Raw genomic sequence first — 20,496 nt, 5'->3', positions numbered from 1 at the left:
TGAGAATTTTAACTCAAGCAAGCTTTTATTTTCTGGCAGAAGCTGTCTGGGCTTTGAATCTGTGAGATACAGTGAACAGTGAAAGCTAACAACCGTTTACAATTATGGCCAAACAATTTTGTAATAAATGTGACAGACCTAACAGAAATTCAGCCTTATACTAATATTACTGCATTAACATGTAGTAACATTACTACTATACTGTGGTGAGGAAGCTGTGATATGTGATAGATTATTCAAGCAATGTTGACCCTTGTTGTGTAAGTTAGACTGTGAAGTGAATTATGTATGAAAAACTTTGTTTCATTTTTATTCACTTTCACACTCAAAATTGTTGGTTAGTCACATGGTCAGTTAATCACAACTGAAGAGACTTTGTTTTGTGTCTGGCCTGAGCAGAATGTGGCAAAAAGTGGTCCCGAAATATTGTCCTTAATTCAGATTAAATAGTCTTGCCCAAATCAAATCCAGCAGAGTAAACACAAAAGTGTCAGTCTCTCAATCTAAATGACCAACGCTGTTCTTTATTCGCCGGTAGTTCAATAGTAAGTTCATGCAAGACGCTATAGCCGAAAACATACACAGAACAACAAGATAAAATTCACAGCATCTTCAACAGGAAGAGGCTTGACATTCCCTGTTTTTGGTCAGTAGGTTTTGAATTCAAAGTGTTTCAGAGTGCATGTGGCTGCTGCTACCGGCATTATTGGACTGGTTAACACCTTGCTCTCTGTTCTTTTCTTCCAGGCTGCAGGGCTTTCTCCTGGGGAGAACCAGACACCTGGCCTCCTCCTGGCTCCCGGGGTGAGATGGGGCCAGACGCCCATCAACCAGTCCACACCATGGGACACGGACGAACCTCCAGCAAAACAGCACAGAGAGAGCGACACCACGGGTATGCTGTCCTCACCTCATTTGTTCTACCTTTCTCTGCGCCAGTCTTGGCAGGCAGCATTATACTGAGCAAAAATAACAACCCAACTTTATATTGGACAAAAGGGCAAGCTGACTAAAGTCATGGTCAATTTAAGATTTAAATACTGTTAAAGATATTACAGATAGTAACCAAGGAGAGTGAGAGTTAAACATTGAAGGCTTCAGATATCCTCCTCAAGAAATGAACTGGCGCTTGCTGCCCTTGAGCTGTCAATTTTCTCTCATTATTCTGGAAACCTTCATCCGTTAGCGTGCTAAATCATTCAAGAATCAGTGAAAGAACTCTTGAACCATGTGAGAAGGAATCTAAAACGGTCGCATGTAACACATAGATTCGTTTTGATATCCGCCCAGCTGGTGTTAAATTTGACACACTGTGTAACAGAGTTTGTAAAATATTAATGAGAATAATTATTCATTTATTTATTATAAAATACTCCATACAACCCAAACCAGTGACACTGTCAAACAGAATCCCTTTAAATGATAGTTAGTGAAACCATACCATTTTATAAGGATATGTAGAAGCTGGGGAGGTTGTTGGGGAGTGTTTTTGATCTTTAAAGAATTGGGTGATGTGCCTTTTGTATGGCCATTGTGTATTTGGGGCAGGTCAGTGGTCCATATGTTGCCCCCCGGGGTTGTCCATGCTCCCCTACTAGTTTGTGTGATTGTGGACTGAGTGAATCACAAAAGGAGGTCTTGCTAACATTGTGTTACACGCTTCAGCACCTCACTTCTAGCACCATGGCTGAGACACAAGCGCCATGGCAGCCGTCTCCTGCCACATTCTGCCCAACCCTGGCACCGATGTAGCGCCGAGATACAAGCGCCATTAGCTCCGAAACCAGCTCCACTTAATTGAACAGAACTACATGGATTCTGCTAACAGCTCTGCTGGAATTAATTAGTGACAACTGCAAAGAAATACTGAAGAAGTTCTTTTTTTCCCTCCTAACCTGGACTGTTTCTTTTTTCTCATCACAATACTTTTACCTTATTTGGAATTCAATTAGATGTTGATTGAGGAATCGGAAAAGATTGAAACAGAATTCTTTAAAAGTGAGAAGGAGCCCTTACGAAACAACTGATATTTCATCCCTGCACATTTTAATTATAGGGTACAAGAGAGCAATCAAGACTGGGATCCATTTCATGTTAATGCAATTACTTTTCGCTTCTAAAACCTTTCATTAGCTTTGCAGCCGAAGACTGCAAATATGACTGCATGTTGGGCAGTGCTAATGAGTTCGGGCTTTTGGATTTAATTATGCTGCAGAACAGTACAGGAAATCTCTAATACCCCTTACAAAGAATGGAGGTGTGGGTGATCTCACGTGCATATTCTAGTAATATATGATTGTATCCTGGCTTTTTTTTTCCTTTTTTTTGTGCTATGTCCAGCGCCACTTGCTACTTTATTCATTATTAAGGATGCTGGGTGGACTTGGGAAAGAGGCATTCTATGCTTTGTGTTACGATTAGCTGTAAGATTCTTCTGAATAATGCAGATAAATGCCAGTGCAGGCTGGAGTAGATCATCTATTCCCACTAGCATCTTTCCTGCTATTCACTGTACAGTGCAAAGAGGGCCAATGTCATGAATAATGTTTTTTAATCTTCTTTTTTTTTCCCGCCTGGTAGAGCGTACCCCATAGACCTTCTTGAGCTATGTGCTATTTTTATTCCTCTTCCGGAGGAAGGAGGGCACAGGTCCAACATGGCTGCATATTCATGAGATTAATCTGGCCTGTTTTGGTTGTGGGTAAGCCTTCCCATAAGCCAGCCACCTCTCTGGTTCTGATCCACGGGCCTGTGGCACCCAGGACGAATTGACTGCTGTGGCTCCGATTAGCTCCTATCACGCTGAACATATTTTGGGTTATGGAGGAAAGTTTTTGACACTGAGTGCTTCGTTATAGGCTTCTCACCTAGTGCTGATATTCAATGATGCATGAATTAATTAGTGACTTCATTAGCTAATGCATTTCTCATGGGAAGAGCCACTTCTAATCCTATGGAAATAAATGTGGTGTAGTAGTGTAAATGCTAAAATAAGATGAATTAGTTGATTTTTAAAGGTTTTTTTTAGAAGGTAAGTGCGAACAGTGTGTTACTGTGACTAATGTCTACAGCCAAATTCTAACAAGTTCTTCTTCAGTGCACAGACTAACTGTTATGTGCTGTGTGTTCAAGATGATGCAGAGGGTGGGGACAATCATACAGCCTGCAGGCTAGGACTGGCTCATTTCTGGTTCTGGATAGGCCCACCAGATGAATTTAGAATCTGTGTTCTAAATTAAAATCATCTTTTGGACTGTTTTTGCTGAACAGTGACTGATATGACACTCAACCCCTCACTGCTTAGCACCCGTCTCTAAGCAGCACTAAGCAAAACTCACTGGAACAAACCTGGAATGAGAATGGAGATGGCGCTAAAAGAAGCTAATAGAGGCAAAAAGCTGTTCTAATTATCTGATGGGTGGTGCTGTTTTTATTTTATTCCTGAAGGTGAAACAGCCTTAGATTAATCTGTGTACAAGAGAACACTTACAGCTAAAAAAAACAGCTCATAGGTATGCTAACCTTCTGGGTTGCTGTATTTGCAAACATCAGTTTTAATAGGATGTCTGACGTCACAGAACAACGTTAAAATCAGATAGCTTGTTAAGTTAAGCTGCTGACATTACTAACATCTTAATAATGTATCAGATTAAAATGGACCGTACAGTCCTCACATTTGCAATTAAAATATTCTTCAGTTAAAAGATAACACACTTGTATGCATGCAGTTCTTTGCACACTTTAGTAAAAGACGAAAACTTACTTTAGTCTGACTGTCTACTCAGTTTTTTAGGTGACATTTGTGCGTTCATAACCACTTTTGTGAGAAGTTGTAGATGTCTTATTGGCCTATTAAAATGATTTTTTTTTTTGGTCCGGCAGACTTAACATTGGAGTTTAATGTGGCCCATTACCTAAATTGTGTTTGACACCCCTGCATTACACCCTGCTTTCATATACTTGCACTGATTTATTAGTGCAAACTTTAGTTCACTCAGTCCTAACAACTACTAGCAAGCCCTTCTGTTGGTATATGCAACACTATTATGGTGAAAATTCTGTTACCTGATCATAATCAGGAATCTGTCAGAAGACAAATATGGAGATTTTCTAATCAAAAAAACGTACAGGTGCCTGCCAAGAAACACCATATGTCGAATAATATGCTCTCCACAATCCTAAAAATAAAGGTTCCTAAATGGTTCTTGGCTTAGATACAGTGTTCTGGAAAGCGCTCTATTTGGTTCACAACTTTTATTTTATGTGAACTTTGTGAAGGTTTTTCATGCTCACATTTTTAAAAAAGAACCATCCATTGAAAATTTCTGCAGGGATTGAAAAAAGTGGTTCTTCACTCCAAAAAAAACCTCTTTAACTACTTTATTGACTACATTGTTTTCTGTTTCCTTTGTCAGGGCCTCCATGGGTGCCTCCAGTGGTTGCAGTCAGTCAGCCCAGCCTGTTAGCTCACTCCTATGGGATGCCACAGCCCCCTGCCTATAGCCAGGGAGTTTCTGTCCAATCGCCGGTCATAGGTGTGACCCCAGCTATTCAGACCCCAGTGCCCCCCCACCATCCCCTCATGACTGCCCACTTCCAGGTCCCCCCTCACTCATCCCAACCGCCAGGCGGTCTGGTGCTCAACCTGCAAAACCAGTCGCCTTACGCCACCAGCCAGCCTCCCATCGCCCCATCACCCCTGACGACCGGAGGGCAGGTAGCCCACCCTACGCCTCAGAGCGTAGTAGGGAATGGTCACCTGACCCACCCACTCATGCAGCCTCCTGCTTTGCCTTCTGCTGCTCTGCCGCTCACCAATGGGCAGACGACCCCTCAGCCCCCGCCAGCCTCAGCCAATCAGGAGAGCCCAAACGGGCTACAGATGCTTCGCACAGTCGGAATGGGAAAGTACGAGTTCACAGACCCTGGGCATCCTAAAGGTAAGAAAATCCAGCAGCGAGAAAACGCAGCCTATTTGGCCTTTGGAAAATAATGAACATGCCTCTAGGTTGTCACATAAAATCTTTCCCAGGGAATAGCATTTGATGCTGGCAATGAAAGAGAGCCACAAAACATGCTGGTGGGATGCTGTTAAAATAATACCCCAGAAACACCAGCCTCTGGAATCAAAGTACTTCCAAGGTGGTGAATTTCAATCATTCAGCAATACCAAATGTCCCTTAAACAGTGCTTCTGTCCTCGGGAACGTTTGCTCTGCCTTCTGAGAGCCTCGTGCTGTGAAGACTTGACTGGTTTCATAGCAATAAATTGTTGTTTGCACAAGATAACCTTGGACTAGGCTCTGTCAGACCAGAAACAGATGTTCAGTATTCCCTGAGCAATTTTCGCATTTAATGAAGCTTTTAATCTAGGTTTAGATTGGCTTTCTAAACTCATTTGATTTTTTTATGAGATCTATAAAATGTGTGCAATTTACTTTCCACAATGAAGCAACTTGCAATTGTCTTTTAAGATACAAACAGACCAATTAAAGTAGACAATAAAGATATATCTTGAATTTAAGTGGACAGCTAATGCACAACTAATAGAAATAATTTTAAGCTTTGTTGCGCTCCTGACCAAAGATATGTGATGTTCTGTTACCACTGCCATGCTAACATTTCCACATTATATTTATTGTTGCATGTAAATATGATCAAGATACTGCATCTAAACAATGATATAGGCCTTTTTTGCTTTATCAAAGATGACTACACTTTTTGGTGATGATAAAAAAATAAATTACATTTTGTGGAAGATTAACCCATTATTTAGCGTCATAACAGGCTAATCACAGATCCTCGTCTATGTGTTAAATTACGTTCAAGGTCAGAGGAGCAAGATTTCAAGTATTGTGCTATGCAGCAGACTTTGAAGGACCATTCTAGAGACCATTCTCATAGGATAGGCTCTCGTTCACTGCCTTTTCCTTTTGGTCCCTTTCAACTCATAAGAGCCCTTGTGGTGGAGGTGACTGAGAGGTCTAGGGTGCTATGGGGTTTTAGAGCCGTGTCCCCTGCAGAGAGTGCTTTCTGAAGGAGCCTGGATCATTCACAGCTCAGCACACAGCCATGGTGGCGTGAGAAGTGTCCCTCTTTCCTTTTTAATATGATTGTGGTGTGGCTAAGGGCAGCAGGCTGAAAAGGTTAGCTCTGATAGCATTGTGCTGACAGAGGAGAAAGCAGAGAGTGCCATAGCTGCCTTTGAGGAAAGCAGGTCTGATGGCTGCTCCTGTCTTGACAAGGATTTACACCATATGTACACCTTTCAAGCATTACAAAGCATAGAACTGGGCTTCATCAATGTGGACTGCATAATATGTTGTTGGCTAATCTATTGTTTTCTAATAACAGAAATTATTATTATTATTATTATTATTATTATTATTATTATTATAACTTACTGGATAACACCACTATCCATGGTGTTCATGGGCTACTATTGTACTATTGTCAGGATAAGAACTGATGTGTCTGAATTTAATCAGAAGTTTGGAATCTTTTAAAATTAATATTTTTTGTTGTCTAAATGAGGCAACAAATGGTACTTTTAGACATATTTTGGTGTTGATAAGTATTTTGGCAACAACAAAAAGTTATTGAAGGATAAATAATATTCTGTAATTGTCTTTTTTTTAAAAGTCATCTGCCTCAAGAATACTCAGTTAACCGTTCCTGGTGCTGGTATTTAAATACTGAAAACACTATTTGGGTATTCCGGTTTCATCACAGGAAGATGTAGAAAATATACATTATTCATTTCAGCCTTAGTTCCTTTATTTTTATGCAATTTTTTTCTATGCCCATAGTCAATAGGATATCTGTTCATTACCTCTTGCAGATGCTAAAACTACTCAGAATGCACACCTTCCACTTAAGATACGATTGTGACTTTTGAGATACAATACATTATGGATATTAATTTCCTATCATTTTTTTGTAATTATATGAACTTGTGAAATTATATTAGAGCCATTTTATGCATTGATCTGCCACCGTATTGGTTTCAAACTTATAAACAGTGATTCTAAGCTTTGAATGGAAGTGTATGTCATGTCTATTTAAAATCATGATCAATTATCCATCTTTAGAGTTTCAACATGCGCTTCATAATGTGAATTATAATAACTTAAAAAGCAAATTACTAGTTTTTGATGTAATATTAGCTATAACGTAATGCTAATTATCAGCTATCGTTATCGGCCCAAAAATTCTAAATCAGTGCATCCCTAAGTCTAACACTGAATTGTGGAAGTTGGGATGATGGTATTTTACAGCTGCCTGTCTGTTTTTTTAGCTTTTATTGTTTGACCTTCACAGTCTGGAGGTATTTGTCTGTCTTTTTGCCAGTGATAATGTGTTTAAAATAAAAAGGACAAATGCTCGCTCGCAGACATATACACACAGAGTTTGATTCACTCCGTGGCTTTTAAGAGAGCAATTTATCATCAGCCCACATCAACAAGTGAGAGAGAGAGAAAGAGCAAGGGAGAGTGAGCAAGCGTGCCGATTTGTGCGTTTGTGTGTTCGTATTTAGTCCTTTGAAAGGACCAAATGTCCGTGTGATGATAGAAAAACATAAGTCTGCACATGAGAGGACCTTACAAGAAAACCTTTTTTTCACCAGAAATACAAAAAAACTAAAAGAGCCAAATATTTTTTTATTACATCATTATTAAACACGGTATTACACAAGTCACATAAGACAAGAATACAAACGTGTTTGATTGAAGTTTTTAAAGACATACCAGGTCACAAATTACATCCAGAGACAACAGCTGCTGCCATTTTGGCAGGAGGAAAGCTGGATGCCTTGCTTTTGAAGCAGCACCTTGGGGTGGAGGGACAGTCAGTGTATCCAGCACTTTGGATCTCTGAGGCTGTAACCTCGTTGTGAGTCAGGTCATAGTGTTATGGACGAATGCATGCTGGGTTGTGTGGACACAGAGACAAACACAGAGTATTCACAGCAGGGTCTTCGTCAGGAGGACTGAACAGCCTCAGGCCATGCAGCGTATATTGATGCCTTAACACCACTGAGAGAGATATATGGTGAAAAAGGTGGCTGTAGATCACCCCATATATATGCTGTCTTGCTGTTCACCTTGTAAATGGATGTTAATAAGGAGAGACTGAGAAGTGGTGCCATTTGACAGCTCCACAGGGATAAGCCTGTGATGGATGGTACGACATTACTTATTGAAAAAAACTACTCTTAGCATGCGGAAATCGATCCCGAGTAGCATAACGTTCACTTTATAATCTGGCTTTGTCTGTGAAATCTACCACATCAAATACTAAGGTTTGTGAGAAGCTCCCTTGTTGACAATATGTGTGTGTGTGTGTGTGTGTATGTGTGTGTGTGTGTATGTATGTATGTGTATGTATATATATATATATATGTATATATATCTTGTATCTTGCTGGCCAAGTATCTTCAGGACACAATAGGTCCAAAAGTTTATAGACACCTGCTTATTCGATGTTTCTTCTGAAACCAAGAATATTAATAGCAGGGTAAGCCATCTTGGCAGCTCCCCCAGGTACATCTTTTGATCGCAGCTGGAGCTTCAAATTCAAACACTGGCATGTTGATAAAGAGCTGCAAGCTTGAGGCAATGGCGGAAAGTGACGGTTGCTAAGCAGTGATTAAAAGTCTGAGAAAAGAAGACAAAGCTTTGGTCAGTTGGTCTACACCTCACACTTTCAGAAATGATGCAGAGAGCATAGATTGATTTTGATTGGCCATAAAACAATGACAGCATTCACAGAATCACATATCATTTTTTTTTTTAAATGTAGCTTATTATTCTTCTCCCATTTGTTTGGGTAGGCCTGTAATAGCTCTGCCTTCTTGTGGCTATACTCCTGCAGTAGGAGGTTTGTTCCTTTTTGCTGCAGTAAGAGTCTTTACTCTTCTGGAAAGGCTTTACATTAGATGTTGGAACATTAATGTAAGGATTTGATTACAGCTTTGGCATTGAGTATAGTGATCTTAGGCTCATGTGCGGCTGGTCCAGAGTGTCCCAATCTGTTGGCGATGCTTTCGTATGAAGTTTATACAAGCTGATGCAAGTGAATACATGTATCCGCAACTGGTGCACCCTAAAGTACATATCTGTTTCCAAAAAGTTGAGATGCGATGCAAAATATAAATAAAAACTGAATGCAATGATGTGCAAATTATTTAAACTCTTTAGTTAATTGGAAATAGTACAAAAACAGCATAAAAAATGTTGAAACTGAGAAATTTTACTGTTTTACTGTTGATGGTGTTGTCATCAACATGTTTGAAAAAGTTTGGACAGGGGCAACAAAAGACTGGTAAAGTTGTGTAATGCTAGAAAAACAAAAGAAGGCAGGAATTTACCACTCTATGAAAGACTGTGTGGGGAAATAGTGCAGCAATTTAAGAATAACGTTTCTTGATGTAAAATAGCAAAGAACTTGGACATTTTGTCATCTATGTTGCATAATATCATTTATAGATTCAGAGAATGCAGAGGAATCTCTGTATGCAAGGGACAAGGCCGAAAACCTATACTGGCCTGTCATGATCTTTGTGCCCTCAGGCGGCACGGCATTAAAAACAGACATGAGTCTGTAGTGGAAATTACTGCATGGGCTCAGGAACGCTTCTGACAGTTTGTCATCTACAAATGCAAGTTAAAACTCCACCATGCGAAAGAAAGATGTATGTAAACAAGATCTAGAAATGCTGCCAGCTTCTCTGGGCCCGAACTTATTTAAGATGGACTGAGGAGAAGTGGAAAAGTGTTCTGTGGTCCGACAAATTAAAATCCTTTTTAAATCATGGGCACTGTGTCCTCTTGGATAAAGAGAAGAGGCACCACCCAGTTTGTTATAAGCGCATAGTTTGAAAGCCAGTGTCCATGATGATGTAGAGGTGCGTTAGTAGCTTGGATGGCTTCCACGCCTATGAAGGCACCATTAAGGCTGAATGATATATAAAGGTTTGGAGCTGCCATCTAGACAACATCTTTTTCAGGAAAGGCCTTGCTTATTTCAGCAACACAATGCCAAACCACATTCTGCATGTATTTCAACACCACGGCTCTGTGGTAATAGAGTCCAGGTGCTAAACTGGCCTCTCTGCAATCCAGACCTGTCACCCATTGAAAGGATTTGGCACATTATGAAATAAAAATATGACAAAGGAGACCCCAAACTGTTAAGCAGCTGAAATCCTATATAAAGCAAGAACATTTCACTTAAAAAATTATAGCAATTGGTCTCCTCAGTTCTCAGACACTCACAGAGTGTTGTTAAAAGAAGAGATGATGCAGCACAGTGGTAAACATGCCCCTGTGCCAACATTTTTGAAAAGTTTTGCTCACATTAAATTCAAAATAGGCATATATTTTTCATACAATAGTAAAATTTCTCAGTTTCAACATGTCATATGTTGTCTTTGTACATCCTGTCTTTATTTACATTTTGCGCAGCTTTCCAATTTTTTATATATGGTTGTAGCTCAGTTCACTAGTTATAATTATGTTTGTGCACTTTTGATTATTGTTTTTTTCCATTTCTGCTGTTTCCATTACAAAAAAAACACATCAAATTCTTTGTCATATTTGCTCTGTAATGTAGATTGATATTAAGTATGTATATTTTTTTTGCGAATTAAGTATCTAGTATTTAACCCACTGAAGAAAAGAATATTTGGAGTTGGAGAATATGTGGTAGGTAACGTGTAAAGCCTGTTTACATCTTGCATTAACATGTGGTTCATGTCTAGAACGTTTCTGGATACACTTTGACCAGTTTACTGAAGTGTATGCCCAGTGTGACCAGATAAAGTCTGATTTAACTTTACTCGTGTCAAAAACATCAACATGTACGTTGTATCTGTTCTATTTTTACAATAGAACTCTACAAGCTTGCTAGACACCTCATAGTTTGGGAATAGCCTTACATATCCTCCGTCTTTCATTTCCTTGATTATTCTCCCACTTGTTAGGCAGTGCTTAGCAGACACATTTACGCTCATGTAATTGTAAATGCATATCGAAAGCACATTCCGTTTACACTTGTCTTAAAGATGGTGGCATCCTTGGGATATTTACACCTGGCTTTTCATGTGGTCAAGTGAAATCCATATGTGATCTGATTACTGAAAACACATGTTGATGCAAGGTGTAAAGAGGTCATTACATTAGCTTGTTACATCTTGTGTTTAGCACAATTTAGGTTCGGTGTTATGTTAGTACAATTATGTGACCAGAATTTTGCTCGTATGTCCGGCAAGCTGAGCCATGAAAAAAAGAAACTGACCAGCAGCAAAAATTCCTAGAGGAACCTCTGGGAGCTTGTGTCTCTGTAACCCCCCGCCCGTCAATGGCACTGTATAATTTGCACTCTACAAAACACTACATAATGTAATGTTTTAGCTCTTGAATGTTGCTCTGGCTGAGCGATGCTTTTAGCTCTGTCCTGGCTCTGTCTTCCTGGTTCTCCACATTAACGCCCAATAATGGCACAAGTAGTCTAGACAGCTCAATTAGGACGCTAATCAGTTTGGACAGGTAGTTAGCAGTGTGATCGAGAGGCCACCCCATGAGTGTTGCTCCCTGACTGGAGGTTAGGGCTCATAATATTGTCAGACACACTTACACAACCTCTCCACCTTTGCTTCCCCTTTCTGTTCACAATTGCACACATGCATTTGTATTACTGTAATATACTACAGTTAGACTTTATCTAAATCACAAACCCCTGTCTATGAACATCAAAAGCAGGTGTGCATAACTCCTGTTCTAGAGGGCCAGTGTCCAGCACAGTTTGGTGATTTACTTACTCAAATCTGTTAAATGCCAGGTTTAGTGGGTGTGTTAGAGTAGGGAAACCTCCAAACTGTGCTAGACACTGAGTTGTGCACTCCTGGTCAAAAGTCTAGACAGCTGAATGAAGTTTAAGTCTGAAATCCTTCCCGTTTCTTATTTGCCTTTAGCCATAAGAGACAAAAAACACGGTGTGCTACTGTATTTCCTCAAGCAATGTAGTCATCATTAGTAGGTGCAGAGAAAAATTATCATAAAAGAGCCATGATGCAGTTTAAACATGTATTTGCATATAAATTAATGCTGAATAGGAATGGTGTCGGTGAATATTTATTTCACTGAGCGCGTCCCAGGCTTCTGTTGTTGTTTGTATTGGTCGCTGCCCGCTCCTCCAAATTTGTATAACACAAAAGCATAATAGCAGCACTGCATTTCCACAGAGCTGCTCGATTTATTGCTATTTATGGTATCTGCAGACTTCCTCGGACTCTCGTCAGAAACATGCTTGATGTTTTTTTGCGAGGAAATTGCTCTTGGAGAAGTGTGGACAGCAATTTCCGCCACATTGTCATTCAGATGTTTAAAAAGCCTGAATGGGAGAAATGTTCGATCACTGAAATATCCTGTGAGTCGCAGTTGATAACATTCAGATTTTATATGAGCATTTGAATACCTAATTTCAACTCGCCATGCACCTGTTGGTAAAGAGGTGCAGGAGCTTTGTGTCTTGTGGGCTGGCTGTTGAATTAGACAAGGCGATTCCAATCCTCTTCCGACTTATCAATGATGGGGAAACATCTAGTTTATGATTACTGCACAATTTCCTTGCTTCTCTGGCATGTGGTGAGCAATCCAACTGAGGCATTAAGAAAGCCCATGCCTGTGATCGGCATGCTAAAACAGATTAGACATGCGACAGAGATAAATCATACAGTCAGCTTACTCCATCCATCTGGAAAAATACATTGCGAGCAGCAAATTCTCATGTGAATGTTTGGCTTTGGGAATGCTTTGGAATGTTTGTTATTTCCCTGTTTACTGACACGATCAGCGTGTCAGGAGTAAGGACTGAGGGCAAGAAAATTAATCTCAATTTTGTTCCTGTTTACTGAGGAGGATTATCTGAAGTTACCCGTACCAGGATTAATTTTTTGCTTTTAGCTGTTAGATTTTTTAGTGCACTGAGCTGAATGGATGAAATTTAAAAGATTAAATGAAGTTAAGACGTGTCAAAACAAATATTTGCATCGGCTGAGAAGTTAGAACTAATTTATGGCTTCCAATCTAATTGCATCAAGTTTTACCCACAGCGCAGAGGTTGTTTACCAGTTTTGTCGGGTAAAATAGTCCAAAGGAAAAACCAATACGTGTGTGTCAGTGCCAAACAATGGATATAATGATTTTGCCCCTTGAAATATAATGAAATACTGCTATGTGCAAAGTTTCTCAAGTAATCAGTAAATGCGTGAGTTGTGGAAATATCATTTCTCCAGGTAAAGAGAAATATTACACTTTTCTTAATTAGATCATTTTGATCATCTCACTTTATCACATTATAACTCTGTAGTCTGTCTCAAAAAATCTAAGCAAATATGGACCATTCTACTAAATTAGTTCAAACTAAAGTCCCAAGGCATTTCCATAGGAACCGGGGAGAATGGAAACAGCTGCCTTTATCCCACGCAAAAATTATACCACAGTGGAGAAAAAAATGATTTTGAAAGCGTGACACAGAGGGTAGCGTGTTTTGCCATCAAATCAGACAACCTGACCATTTCATGCTACCTTGTGTGTTTGGTGGCACTGTGCCTTCTTTTACCCTTTGTTAAGGCTTGTGTTGAGGTGCCTGTTCAAAAGAATGAGCTTTTGTCTAAAAAAAAATCAGGCTGTGATTGAATATCCTCCAATGGCCTTGTTGGAGTGTCTGGTTGGTAGTAGGTTAGCTTTCACCAGCTTTGAACTTGAAACCTGACCTGTAAGGTCAGTAACGAGAGCACAACGAATAGTAACAACGGCTAATTATAGCTATGAAGTCATCACTGGGACGTCAGGTAACGTTACCTGAACTGCAAACTGCCACTCTAAATGTAGTATGTAAAAAGTAGTACACGAGCATTAGAACTGCTCTCAATAGTGCAGTGCGTAAAGTTCCAAAGTGTGTCGTTTGAGATGCAGCCTCACTGTCTAACGTTAACATTAAACTTTTACCTTACATGCTCTGAGTTGTGGGGTGTACATGTGAGATATTGCAGAAATGTTACATATCGGCCTGATTTTAGCCACAGAGAACAATGAAGGTTTAGTCAGCTTCCTGTTTGCCAGCTTCTTGTTCGAATGCCCACTTAATGGTGTAGCAGTTACTGTCTAGCTGTAATAACTGCTGCACGATTAAAGTTGGAAGAAGAAAATTGAACAAGAAGCTGGCCAATAAGAAGCTGACTTAAGATTCATCAGAGAGCACAGTAAGTGCTTCTTTGAGTGTCTCCATACTGCTCAGTGCCAGTTTCCCAGATCAATAAATAATACAGTATGCTGAGTTTCTCTTAAGCCTCTTCAGAATTGTTTTCAAGCAGCTAGTCAGCTCTGTGAGTTCAGTCGCAGATTCATAGTACCGTATGCCCCCCCCACCAGTATCAAACTCACTCCTATGCCCTTGCCCACTGTAAAGAAGCAATGTAAACAAGGTGTTCAGACCTTAGATATTTACTGGTATTATGTTATTATTTGTTCACACCAGGGCATTATTTGAGATAGCAATGAGCTAAATGTATACAAAATCATTATTTATAGGGTACTTGCTATTGGGAGGTATCTGTCCCAAACCCTGACCCCTAAATTCAACTTGTGAATAATGCTTAATTTTTTTAAAAGATCTTTTTGATTTTCTTTAACGTTGAAAGATTTATGTTTATCACGAGCTATTCATGAAATGCTGTCCCATGGTTTCCCATGGTATTGAAACAGAGTTTTAGTCCATAGGCGGAGCCTTATTTTAGCCACACCCCTTCATTTTAGAAAAGGAAGACTGCATCCCTGGTCATCATAGCCACAAAGTGAGCAGGTAGATCTCAATGTTTTGAACTAAATTCGTCCCAGAGTCTGAAAATCAGTGTGCAACATTAAGAAATATCACTACTGAAACACATACCTTCTGCAGTTAAGTGTTTTAATTAAACATATGATGATTTTATGTGTGTACAAAGCTGTGTTTACTAGTCATGTATTGTCTTTTAACATAAGCAGTCAGATTATTATAGTGACTTGCATACATTGATTCTGAGAACAGGTGGACCACCAGACCCAGGCAGTGCAGGCATTTGTTGCTACAGTGGCACTGGAAGCCTGCTGTACATGATTATTTGGAGTGCCTCCATTGAGACATATTTGGAGCTGGAGTGGAGAATTGGTGTGGGAGAGGAGACAGAGTCTGCTCTTGTTATCATGCTTTAGAAAGCAGAAACCCACCGCGAGCCCATACATTATTTCCCCTGCAGTTAATATAATACGCGGCTAGCAAGAGAGCTCATTAAGATTGATCATTCACCGGCCGCCTTGGCTATACCCGGACCCTGCACTGCCTTCATTAATCACTCGCTTTTCAAGATAACGCACCGCGTCACCTGACAGGTCTGCTCTGAGGTGGCGAATGGCAGCTGAGAAAAGCGGCAGCGCTCTCTTATTCGCTCTGGGCTCCCACTTGTCCACGACCTGTCACCCTCTGCACACTCCTCACTCTCTCTCTATTTCTCTCTCTCTCTCTCTCTCTCTCTCTCTCTCTCTCTGTTTCTCTCTCTCTCTCATTCCTCTACTTTCTTTTAGATTCTTTCTCTCACACTCTTTCTTTCTTACTCATTTCTCTCTCTCTGTCTCTCATACTCCTCTCTCTCACACCCCCTCTCTTTCTTCTCCCTCTACCTTCCTTCAGACTTTTTCTCTTTCTCATTCATCTTCCGTTTTTCTTTTAAATTCTTTCTTTTTCTCTCTCACTTTGTTTCTTTCTTTCATTTACCCCATCTCTCTCTCTCTCTCTCTCTTTCTCTCTTTCTATATATATATGTATATATATATATATATATATATATATATATATATATATATATATATATATATATATACACCCTTTCTTATTCTTGCTCTATCTATCTCTCTCCCTGCCTGCTGTCTCTCTCTGTCATTCTCTTTCTCTCTCTCTTCTCAGTCTTGCTCTTTCTTCTGTGGCTCTTGCTCCCTGGGCTCCTCTGAAGGCAGCTGTGTAAGTCAGTCATTTAATGACCTGTTTTCAGTGGGGAGCGGCAGCGATTAGGAGAGTGACAGGGGAAATTTGAAGAAAGAGGGGATTAGCCTCTGAGAAAAAGCAAGAGGGTAAAAAAAAACCTAAAGTCCAGCTTGCTCATTTTCCCGTGACATCTGGACCCTGGCCCATCTTCACACAGGCTTGAGCCAATGAGTGGCCTTGTCATTCTTCTGTGACGGAGCCCCTTTTAAAAGCCCTCACATGAACACCGTTGCCTGGCCATCCTGCACATTCCTCATTATGAACAGGGTAAGCGAATTGGGGTCAGAGAAAAACTGATGCCAAATCAGTGCCTCTCCCACTCTTACCCAGAGACTGTTCCTTTTTTTATCAAACAAAGTGACATTCAAGTTTTTTTTCTTTGCCTTGACGATAAAGGCAGCTCATTTAAATATACACCTGAGGGACGTTTTTATATCCAATCAAATTGCTTTCCTGGTCCTGAGAGACTACCAGCAGTATCAGACGGCAATAAGGAGACAGTATGAACCCACCCATACCCCCCTACCCCACCCCACCCCCCACACTCCCCTTCAGGTACGTTGGAAGTAGAGGCTCAGTAGGAGGGAGAAACGAAGGAGGCTTGTGCTTCTCTGCCGCTCATTATGAGGCTGAAGATATTCAGGGCATCGACGTGCTCCGGAATGGCATCGTTTTCACGCAAGAATCAGCTCCACGCCTCCAGCCACACACACTCCTCGAGTATAAATCGATTCGCGTGTTAAGCAGAGTAAGGAACTGAGCGAGAGTCAAAGCTGAAGAGGACTCGAGTTTCCTCTGCGTGACATCAGTCTCCATCTCCATGCAAGAAGGATTAATTGGTATAAGTGAAGTGTGGAAGTGCTATATTGTGCACAGGGCATGAAATTGACAGTAATGTATTATCTGTGAAGCTGTGTCTAAAAAAAAATGCCAGATGCTGAAAGGCAGATGTCCGTGACATCTACTTTTCCCCGCTAATGAGAATGCGCGCAATTAGGGAATGAAAAACAAACTTGTATAAACAGCAGTGTAACGCATGTGTGAATGGCAGTACCCAACAAACAGTATCAGAAAATCAGACATGCCAGTAACCTTTAGCCTGACAGTGCTGCATTGCATTCATGAGCATAAAGGAAGGACAGTGCCTCAGTTAATCACTCTACAATAGAGATACAAAGAGACGCAGCTTTGTTTTTTTGTAATCGACTTGTTGTTGTCCTGAATTGGAATGATAAGCCATTAGTTTTAACCCATTGTCCTTGTTTGCTGTTTGTTCTCCGTTTATATTCAGCTATAGTTTATGTTTGGATGCTTCTGGAAGTGCTTACATTTTTTTTACCTTGTAAGTTGTGCTTGGTCATATTAACTCAGTAGGGCTATTTCTGCCATTTAATCCACTCTTCTTTATCAATACTGGCATTAATAAATGCCAGCTTTACAGGAGAAGGTGAAAAATTCTTCACTTTTAATGTAAGCTAAAGTAAAGACATATTTTTCTGTCAGTTTTGGAGCATTTCTATTAATCCGTTCATCATGAAGCACTCGTAAAGGGTGGTTGCTGTGCTCAAATGTTGTAGGAAAATAAAAATTATAATAATAACAGCTTACCAATGCAAACTGCATTCTGAGCTTGCGCACTGGTTAGGAAAACTTCACAGCACATCCAACAATACAGGCAGCTTTGTGCTGCTTTTACCCTGTGATAAAAAGCACAATAGCACACAGAAAACTCAGATTTTACATGCTGATGCATTTATGTGGTCCACGTGGACGTGCTTGCAGTCTAGCTCCTCTGCTGGCAGATTGAGATGAGTTGAAGGGATGAGTGCCAAATTCTTTGAAAAGACCAAATTCTCATTTTGTCATAATCTTTGATAGAAGTGTAGTGACATCTTGAAAACATCATGATTACGTGGTGATGCACCAGCTGGCAAGGAAAAATAATATTAAACCATAATATCATGTTTCACCTCCCACTCCCACCACCCCCACATATCATATGAGGGAAATACTTAGCTAGCTCAGAGACCCTCTGTGATATTGTGTTTGGCTTGAAAACACTTGATGATAACACTCTTAGAAGGAAAATGTACTGTGATTTCCAATTCACACTGACTTTTTGTAAGTGTAACATTATTAGAGGTAATGTCCATGTTACAAGCTACTTCTAACATTCCTTGTATGGTGGCTTGTCACTTTGTAGCAGTCTCCAAAGCTAGATTTACACAGCAGGTTGTAACAGCAAGTCTTTTTCACATTATTTTTAAAATTACTGTTGACTAGCAAGAAAGAATTTGACCGAATCCCGAGTCTGACCGTACAGAATTAGAACTGACAATATCACAGTCCATCTAAGGAAAATATCCAGCGTTCCATGTATGTGAAGAATACGATTTGAGTGTCTATCTTAATGTTGCCATCAACACTCAAATTCCAAGCCTTCATTTATTTACAGTCTATTGTTGGAGACGGAGTCAGTTCTGTGCTTGTGAAAAACATACGTTATGATGTGTAATGGTATATGAAATGGAAAGTATCCAACCGATCCGTGTGCTGGTGCCATCCAGAGATGCATTGCCTAAGAAATGAAATCATAACTCATGGCAAAAGTTGACAGAGCAGCAGCACAGGCAAGCAGAGCTCACTGCTGAAGTTTCTCCAGGCTTTCAGGAGCTAGTATGACACTGTGACAGATGAAGCCCTGCTAGGCTTTTCCATTCCATCACACATTCTTAGGACATTCCTAGACACAACTGGAGGTAGGCATACCCTTACGGATACTGACTCCGATGACTATTTAGTGCTGTAAATTGGCAAATTTACTCGATTTGCAATTTGGTGCCTTACTATACTGTTACTGTTTTTTTTGTAAGGAATGAGATTTGATTGCCTGTCCCTGTATCTGAATTTACACATGACTTTGCCTTGCAGATGAGCTTTTTTTCATTTATTCAAGCACAGCAGGACATGCTCATTAATGAGATACACACACACATTCGGATGCTTTATGTGCGGCGGGCCCGATGCACATTCTGTCACTTATGAGTCAGTGATTTCTTATAGATTCATTTTCATTATGCATGTCTTTGTGGCCACTCATCAAAGTGTCTATTCGCTCATTCGTGATAAGCATTGGTGTGTGTGCGTGCCCCAGGACTCCTGTATTAATAATTGTGAGTAAATTACAGTAGCAAGACTGATTCGATGCACAAAAGAAGATGAAGCCGTGAGTAATTATAGAACTCTTAAATCAAACTCTGTCCTCGCTCCCCCTATTTAATCAGTGTCTGACCAGATGATAAGCCAGTGATTACGGTCATCAGTGATGCACTCGGCACCTGCTTTTCATAGCGTGTGTTTATTCAGGCTTAAACTGTAACCACAAGAACAGCACGTCCGGGGAGTGAAGCATAATAGAGGGTTGTACTGAGCAGTACAAGGTATTATTACATTAGGGTTAATAAAGATTAAAGTAACAGCAAGAAGGACAATAACACTACTACTACTACTACTAACAATGGCAACATTAACAACAACAACCGTAATAATAAAGTGACATCAGAAACACAACAACAATATTACTACTACTACTACTAACGATAGTAGTAATAATATAAAAATACATTGATTTTGTTGATGTATTTTTATTTAATTTTGTCCCATTTTATATTGTTTATAGGAGCTGAACATCTAAAATGTGAGGTATACTTTACTTGTAAGTCAATGTAACCAGACTTTCCAATGATAATAATATGAATAGTATTATTAATATTATTAATATTGATAATAATAATTTTAGCTTTACAAAAATCCACTAAAAAAACAATACCAGCTGAACAAAATGGGGGATGACCAAAAATTACATAGTACCAGGTAAACAAAATGCAACAAAAATAAGCAAAATATTTTACATTAGTGAGTCTATTCAACAAAACCTTATTTATAAGATATTTTATATAAACAGCAACTAAACATTTCATTCAGTATGTATATCTGTAGAATGAATTTATATTATAGGGAATATAATAGGGAAGCCTGAACAAAACCTTACAAAAATATAATGCCTCATCCAACTCTGGAAGGGCTTGATAATCGGTTGATGGGTTGAACATGTCTGGGACGGAGGGACTGCAAGACCCATTGATTCTAATGGAGTAAATGGGTTTGTTGTGTGAATAAAGCTAAAATGGGGTGAAATCTGTGGTCCATGGTTCCATTTTTGCAGGATTCCTGAAAATGCCTTGTACATGTTGTAGTTTTTTGACCATTAAACAAGTTAGAAATGAAGTATGCTGTTGCTTTTGGCACAAAACCTTATATCTTCCTTTTTGTCATTTTTAATTTGTTATTTTAACATGACAGTTGCCCTTTACATTATGTTAAAATTTCATGAGAACTTGAGCAGTAGAAATGCCCC

At 39.7% G+C, this 20,496-nt stretch overlaps 1 protein-coding gene across 2 annotated transcripts in view; it reads left to right on the top strand.

The window, feature by feature from the left end:
* LOC118815557 (kelch-like protein 29) overlaps window positions 1–20,496 on the top strand; it is a 251,691-nt gene that overhangs the window by 147,677 nt on the left and 83,518 nt on the right. For both annotated transcript variants that reach the window (XM_036581753.1, XM_036581754.1), the window contains 2 exons: window positions 748–895; window positions 4,416–4,940. In XM_036581753.1, coding sequence (XP_036437646.1) covers window positions 748–895; window positions 4,416–4,940 — 673 coding nt within the window. The remainder of the gene's footprint in view (window positions 1–747; window positions 896–4,415; window positions 4,941–20,496) is intronic.

Source organism: Colossoma macropomum, unplaced genomic scaffold (genome assembly GCF_904425465.1).
Source record: "Colossoma macropomum unplaced genomic scaffold, Colossoma_macropomum, whole genome shotgun sequence".
NCBI lineage: Eukaryota > Metazoa > Chordata > Actinopteri > Characiformes > Serrasalmidae > Colossoma > Colossoma macropomum.
Note: the sequence above shows the minus strand (reverse complement) of the source record. Positions and strands in the feature narration are given on the sequence as shown.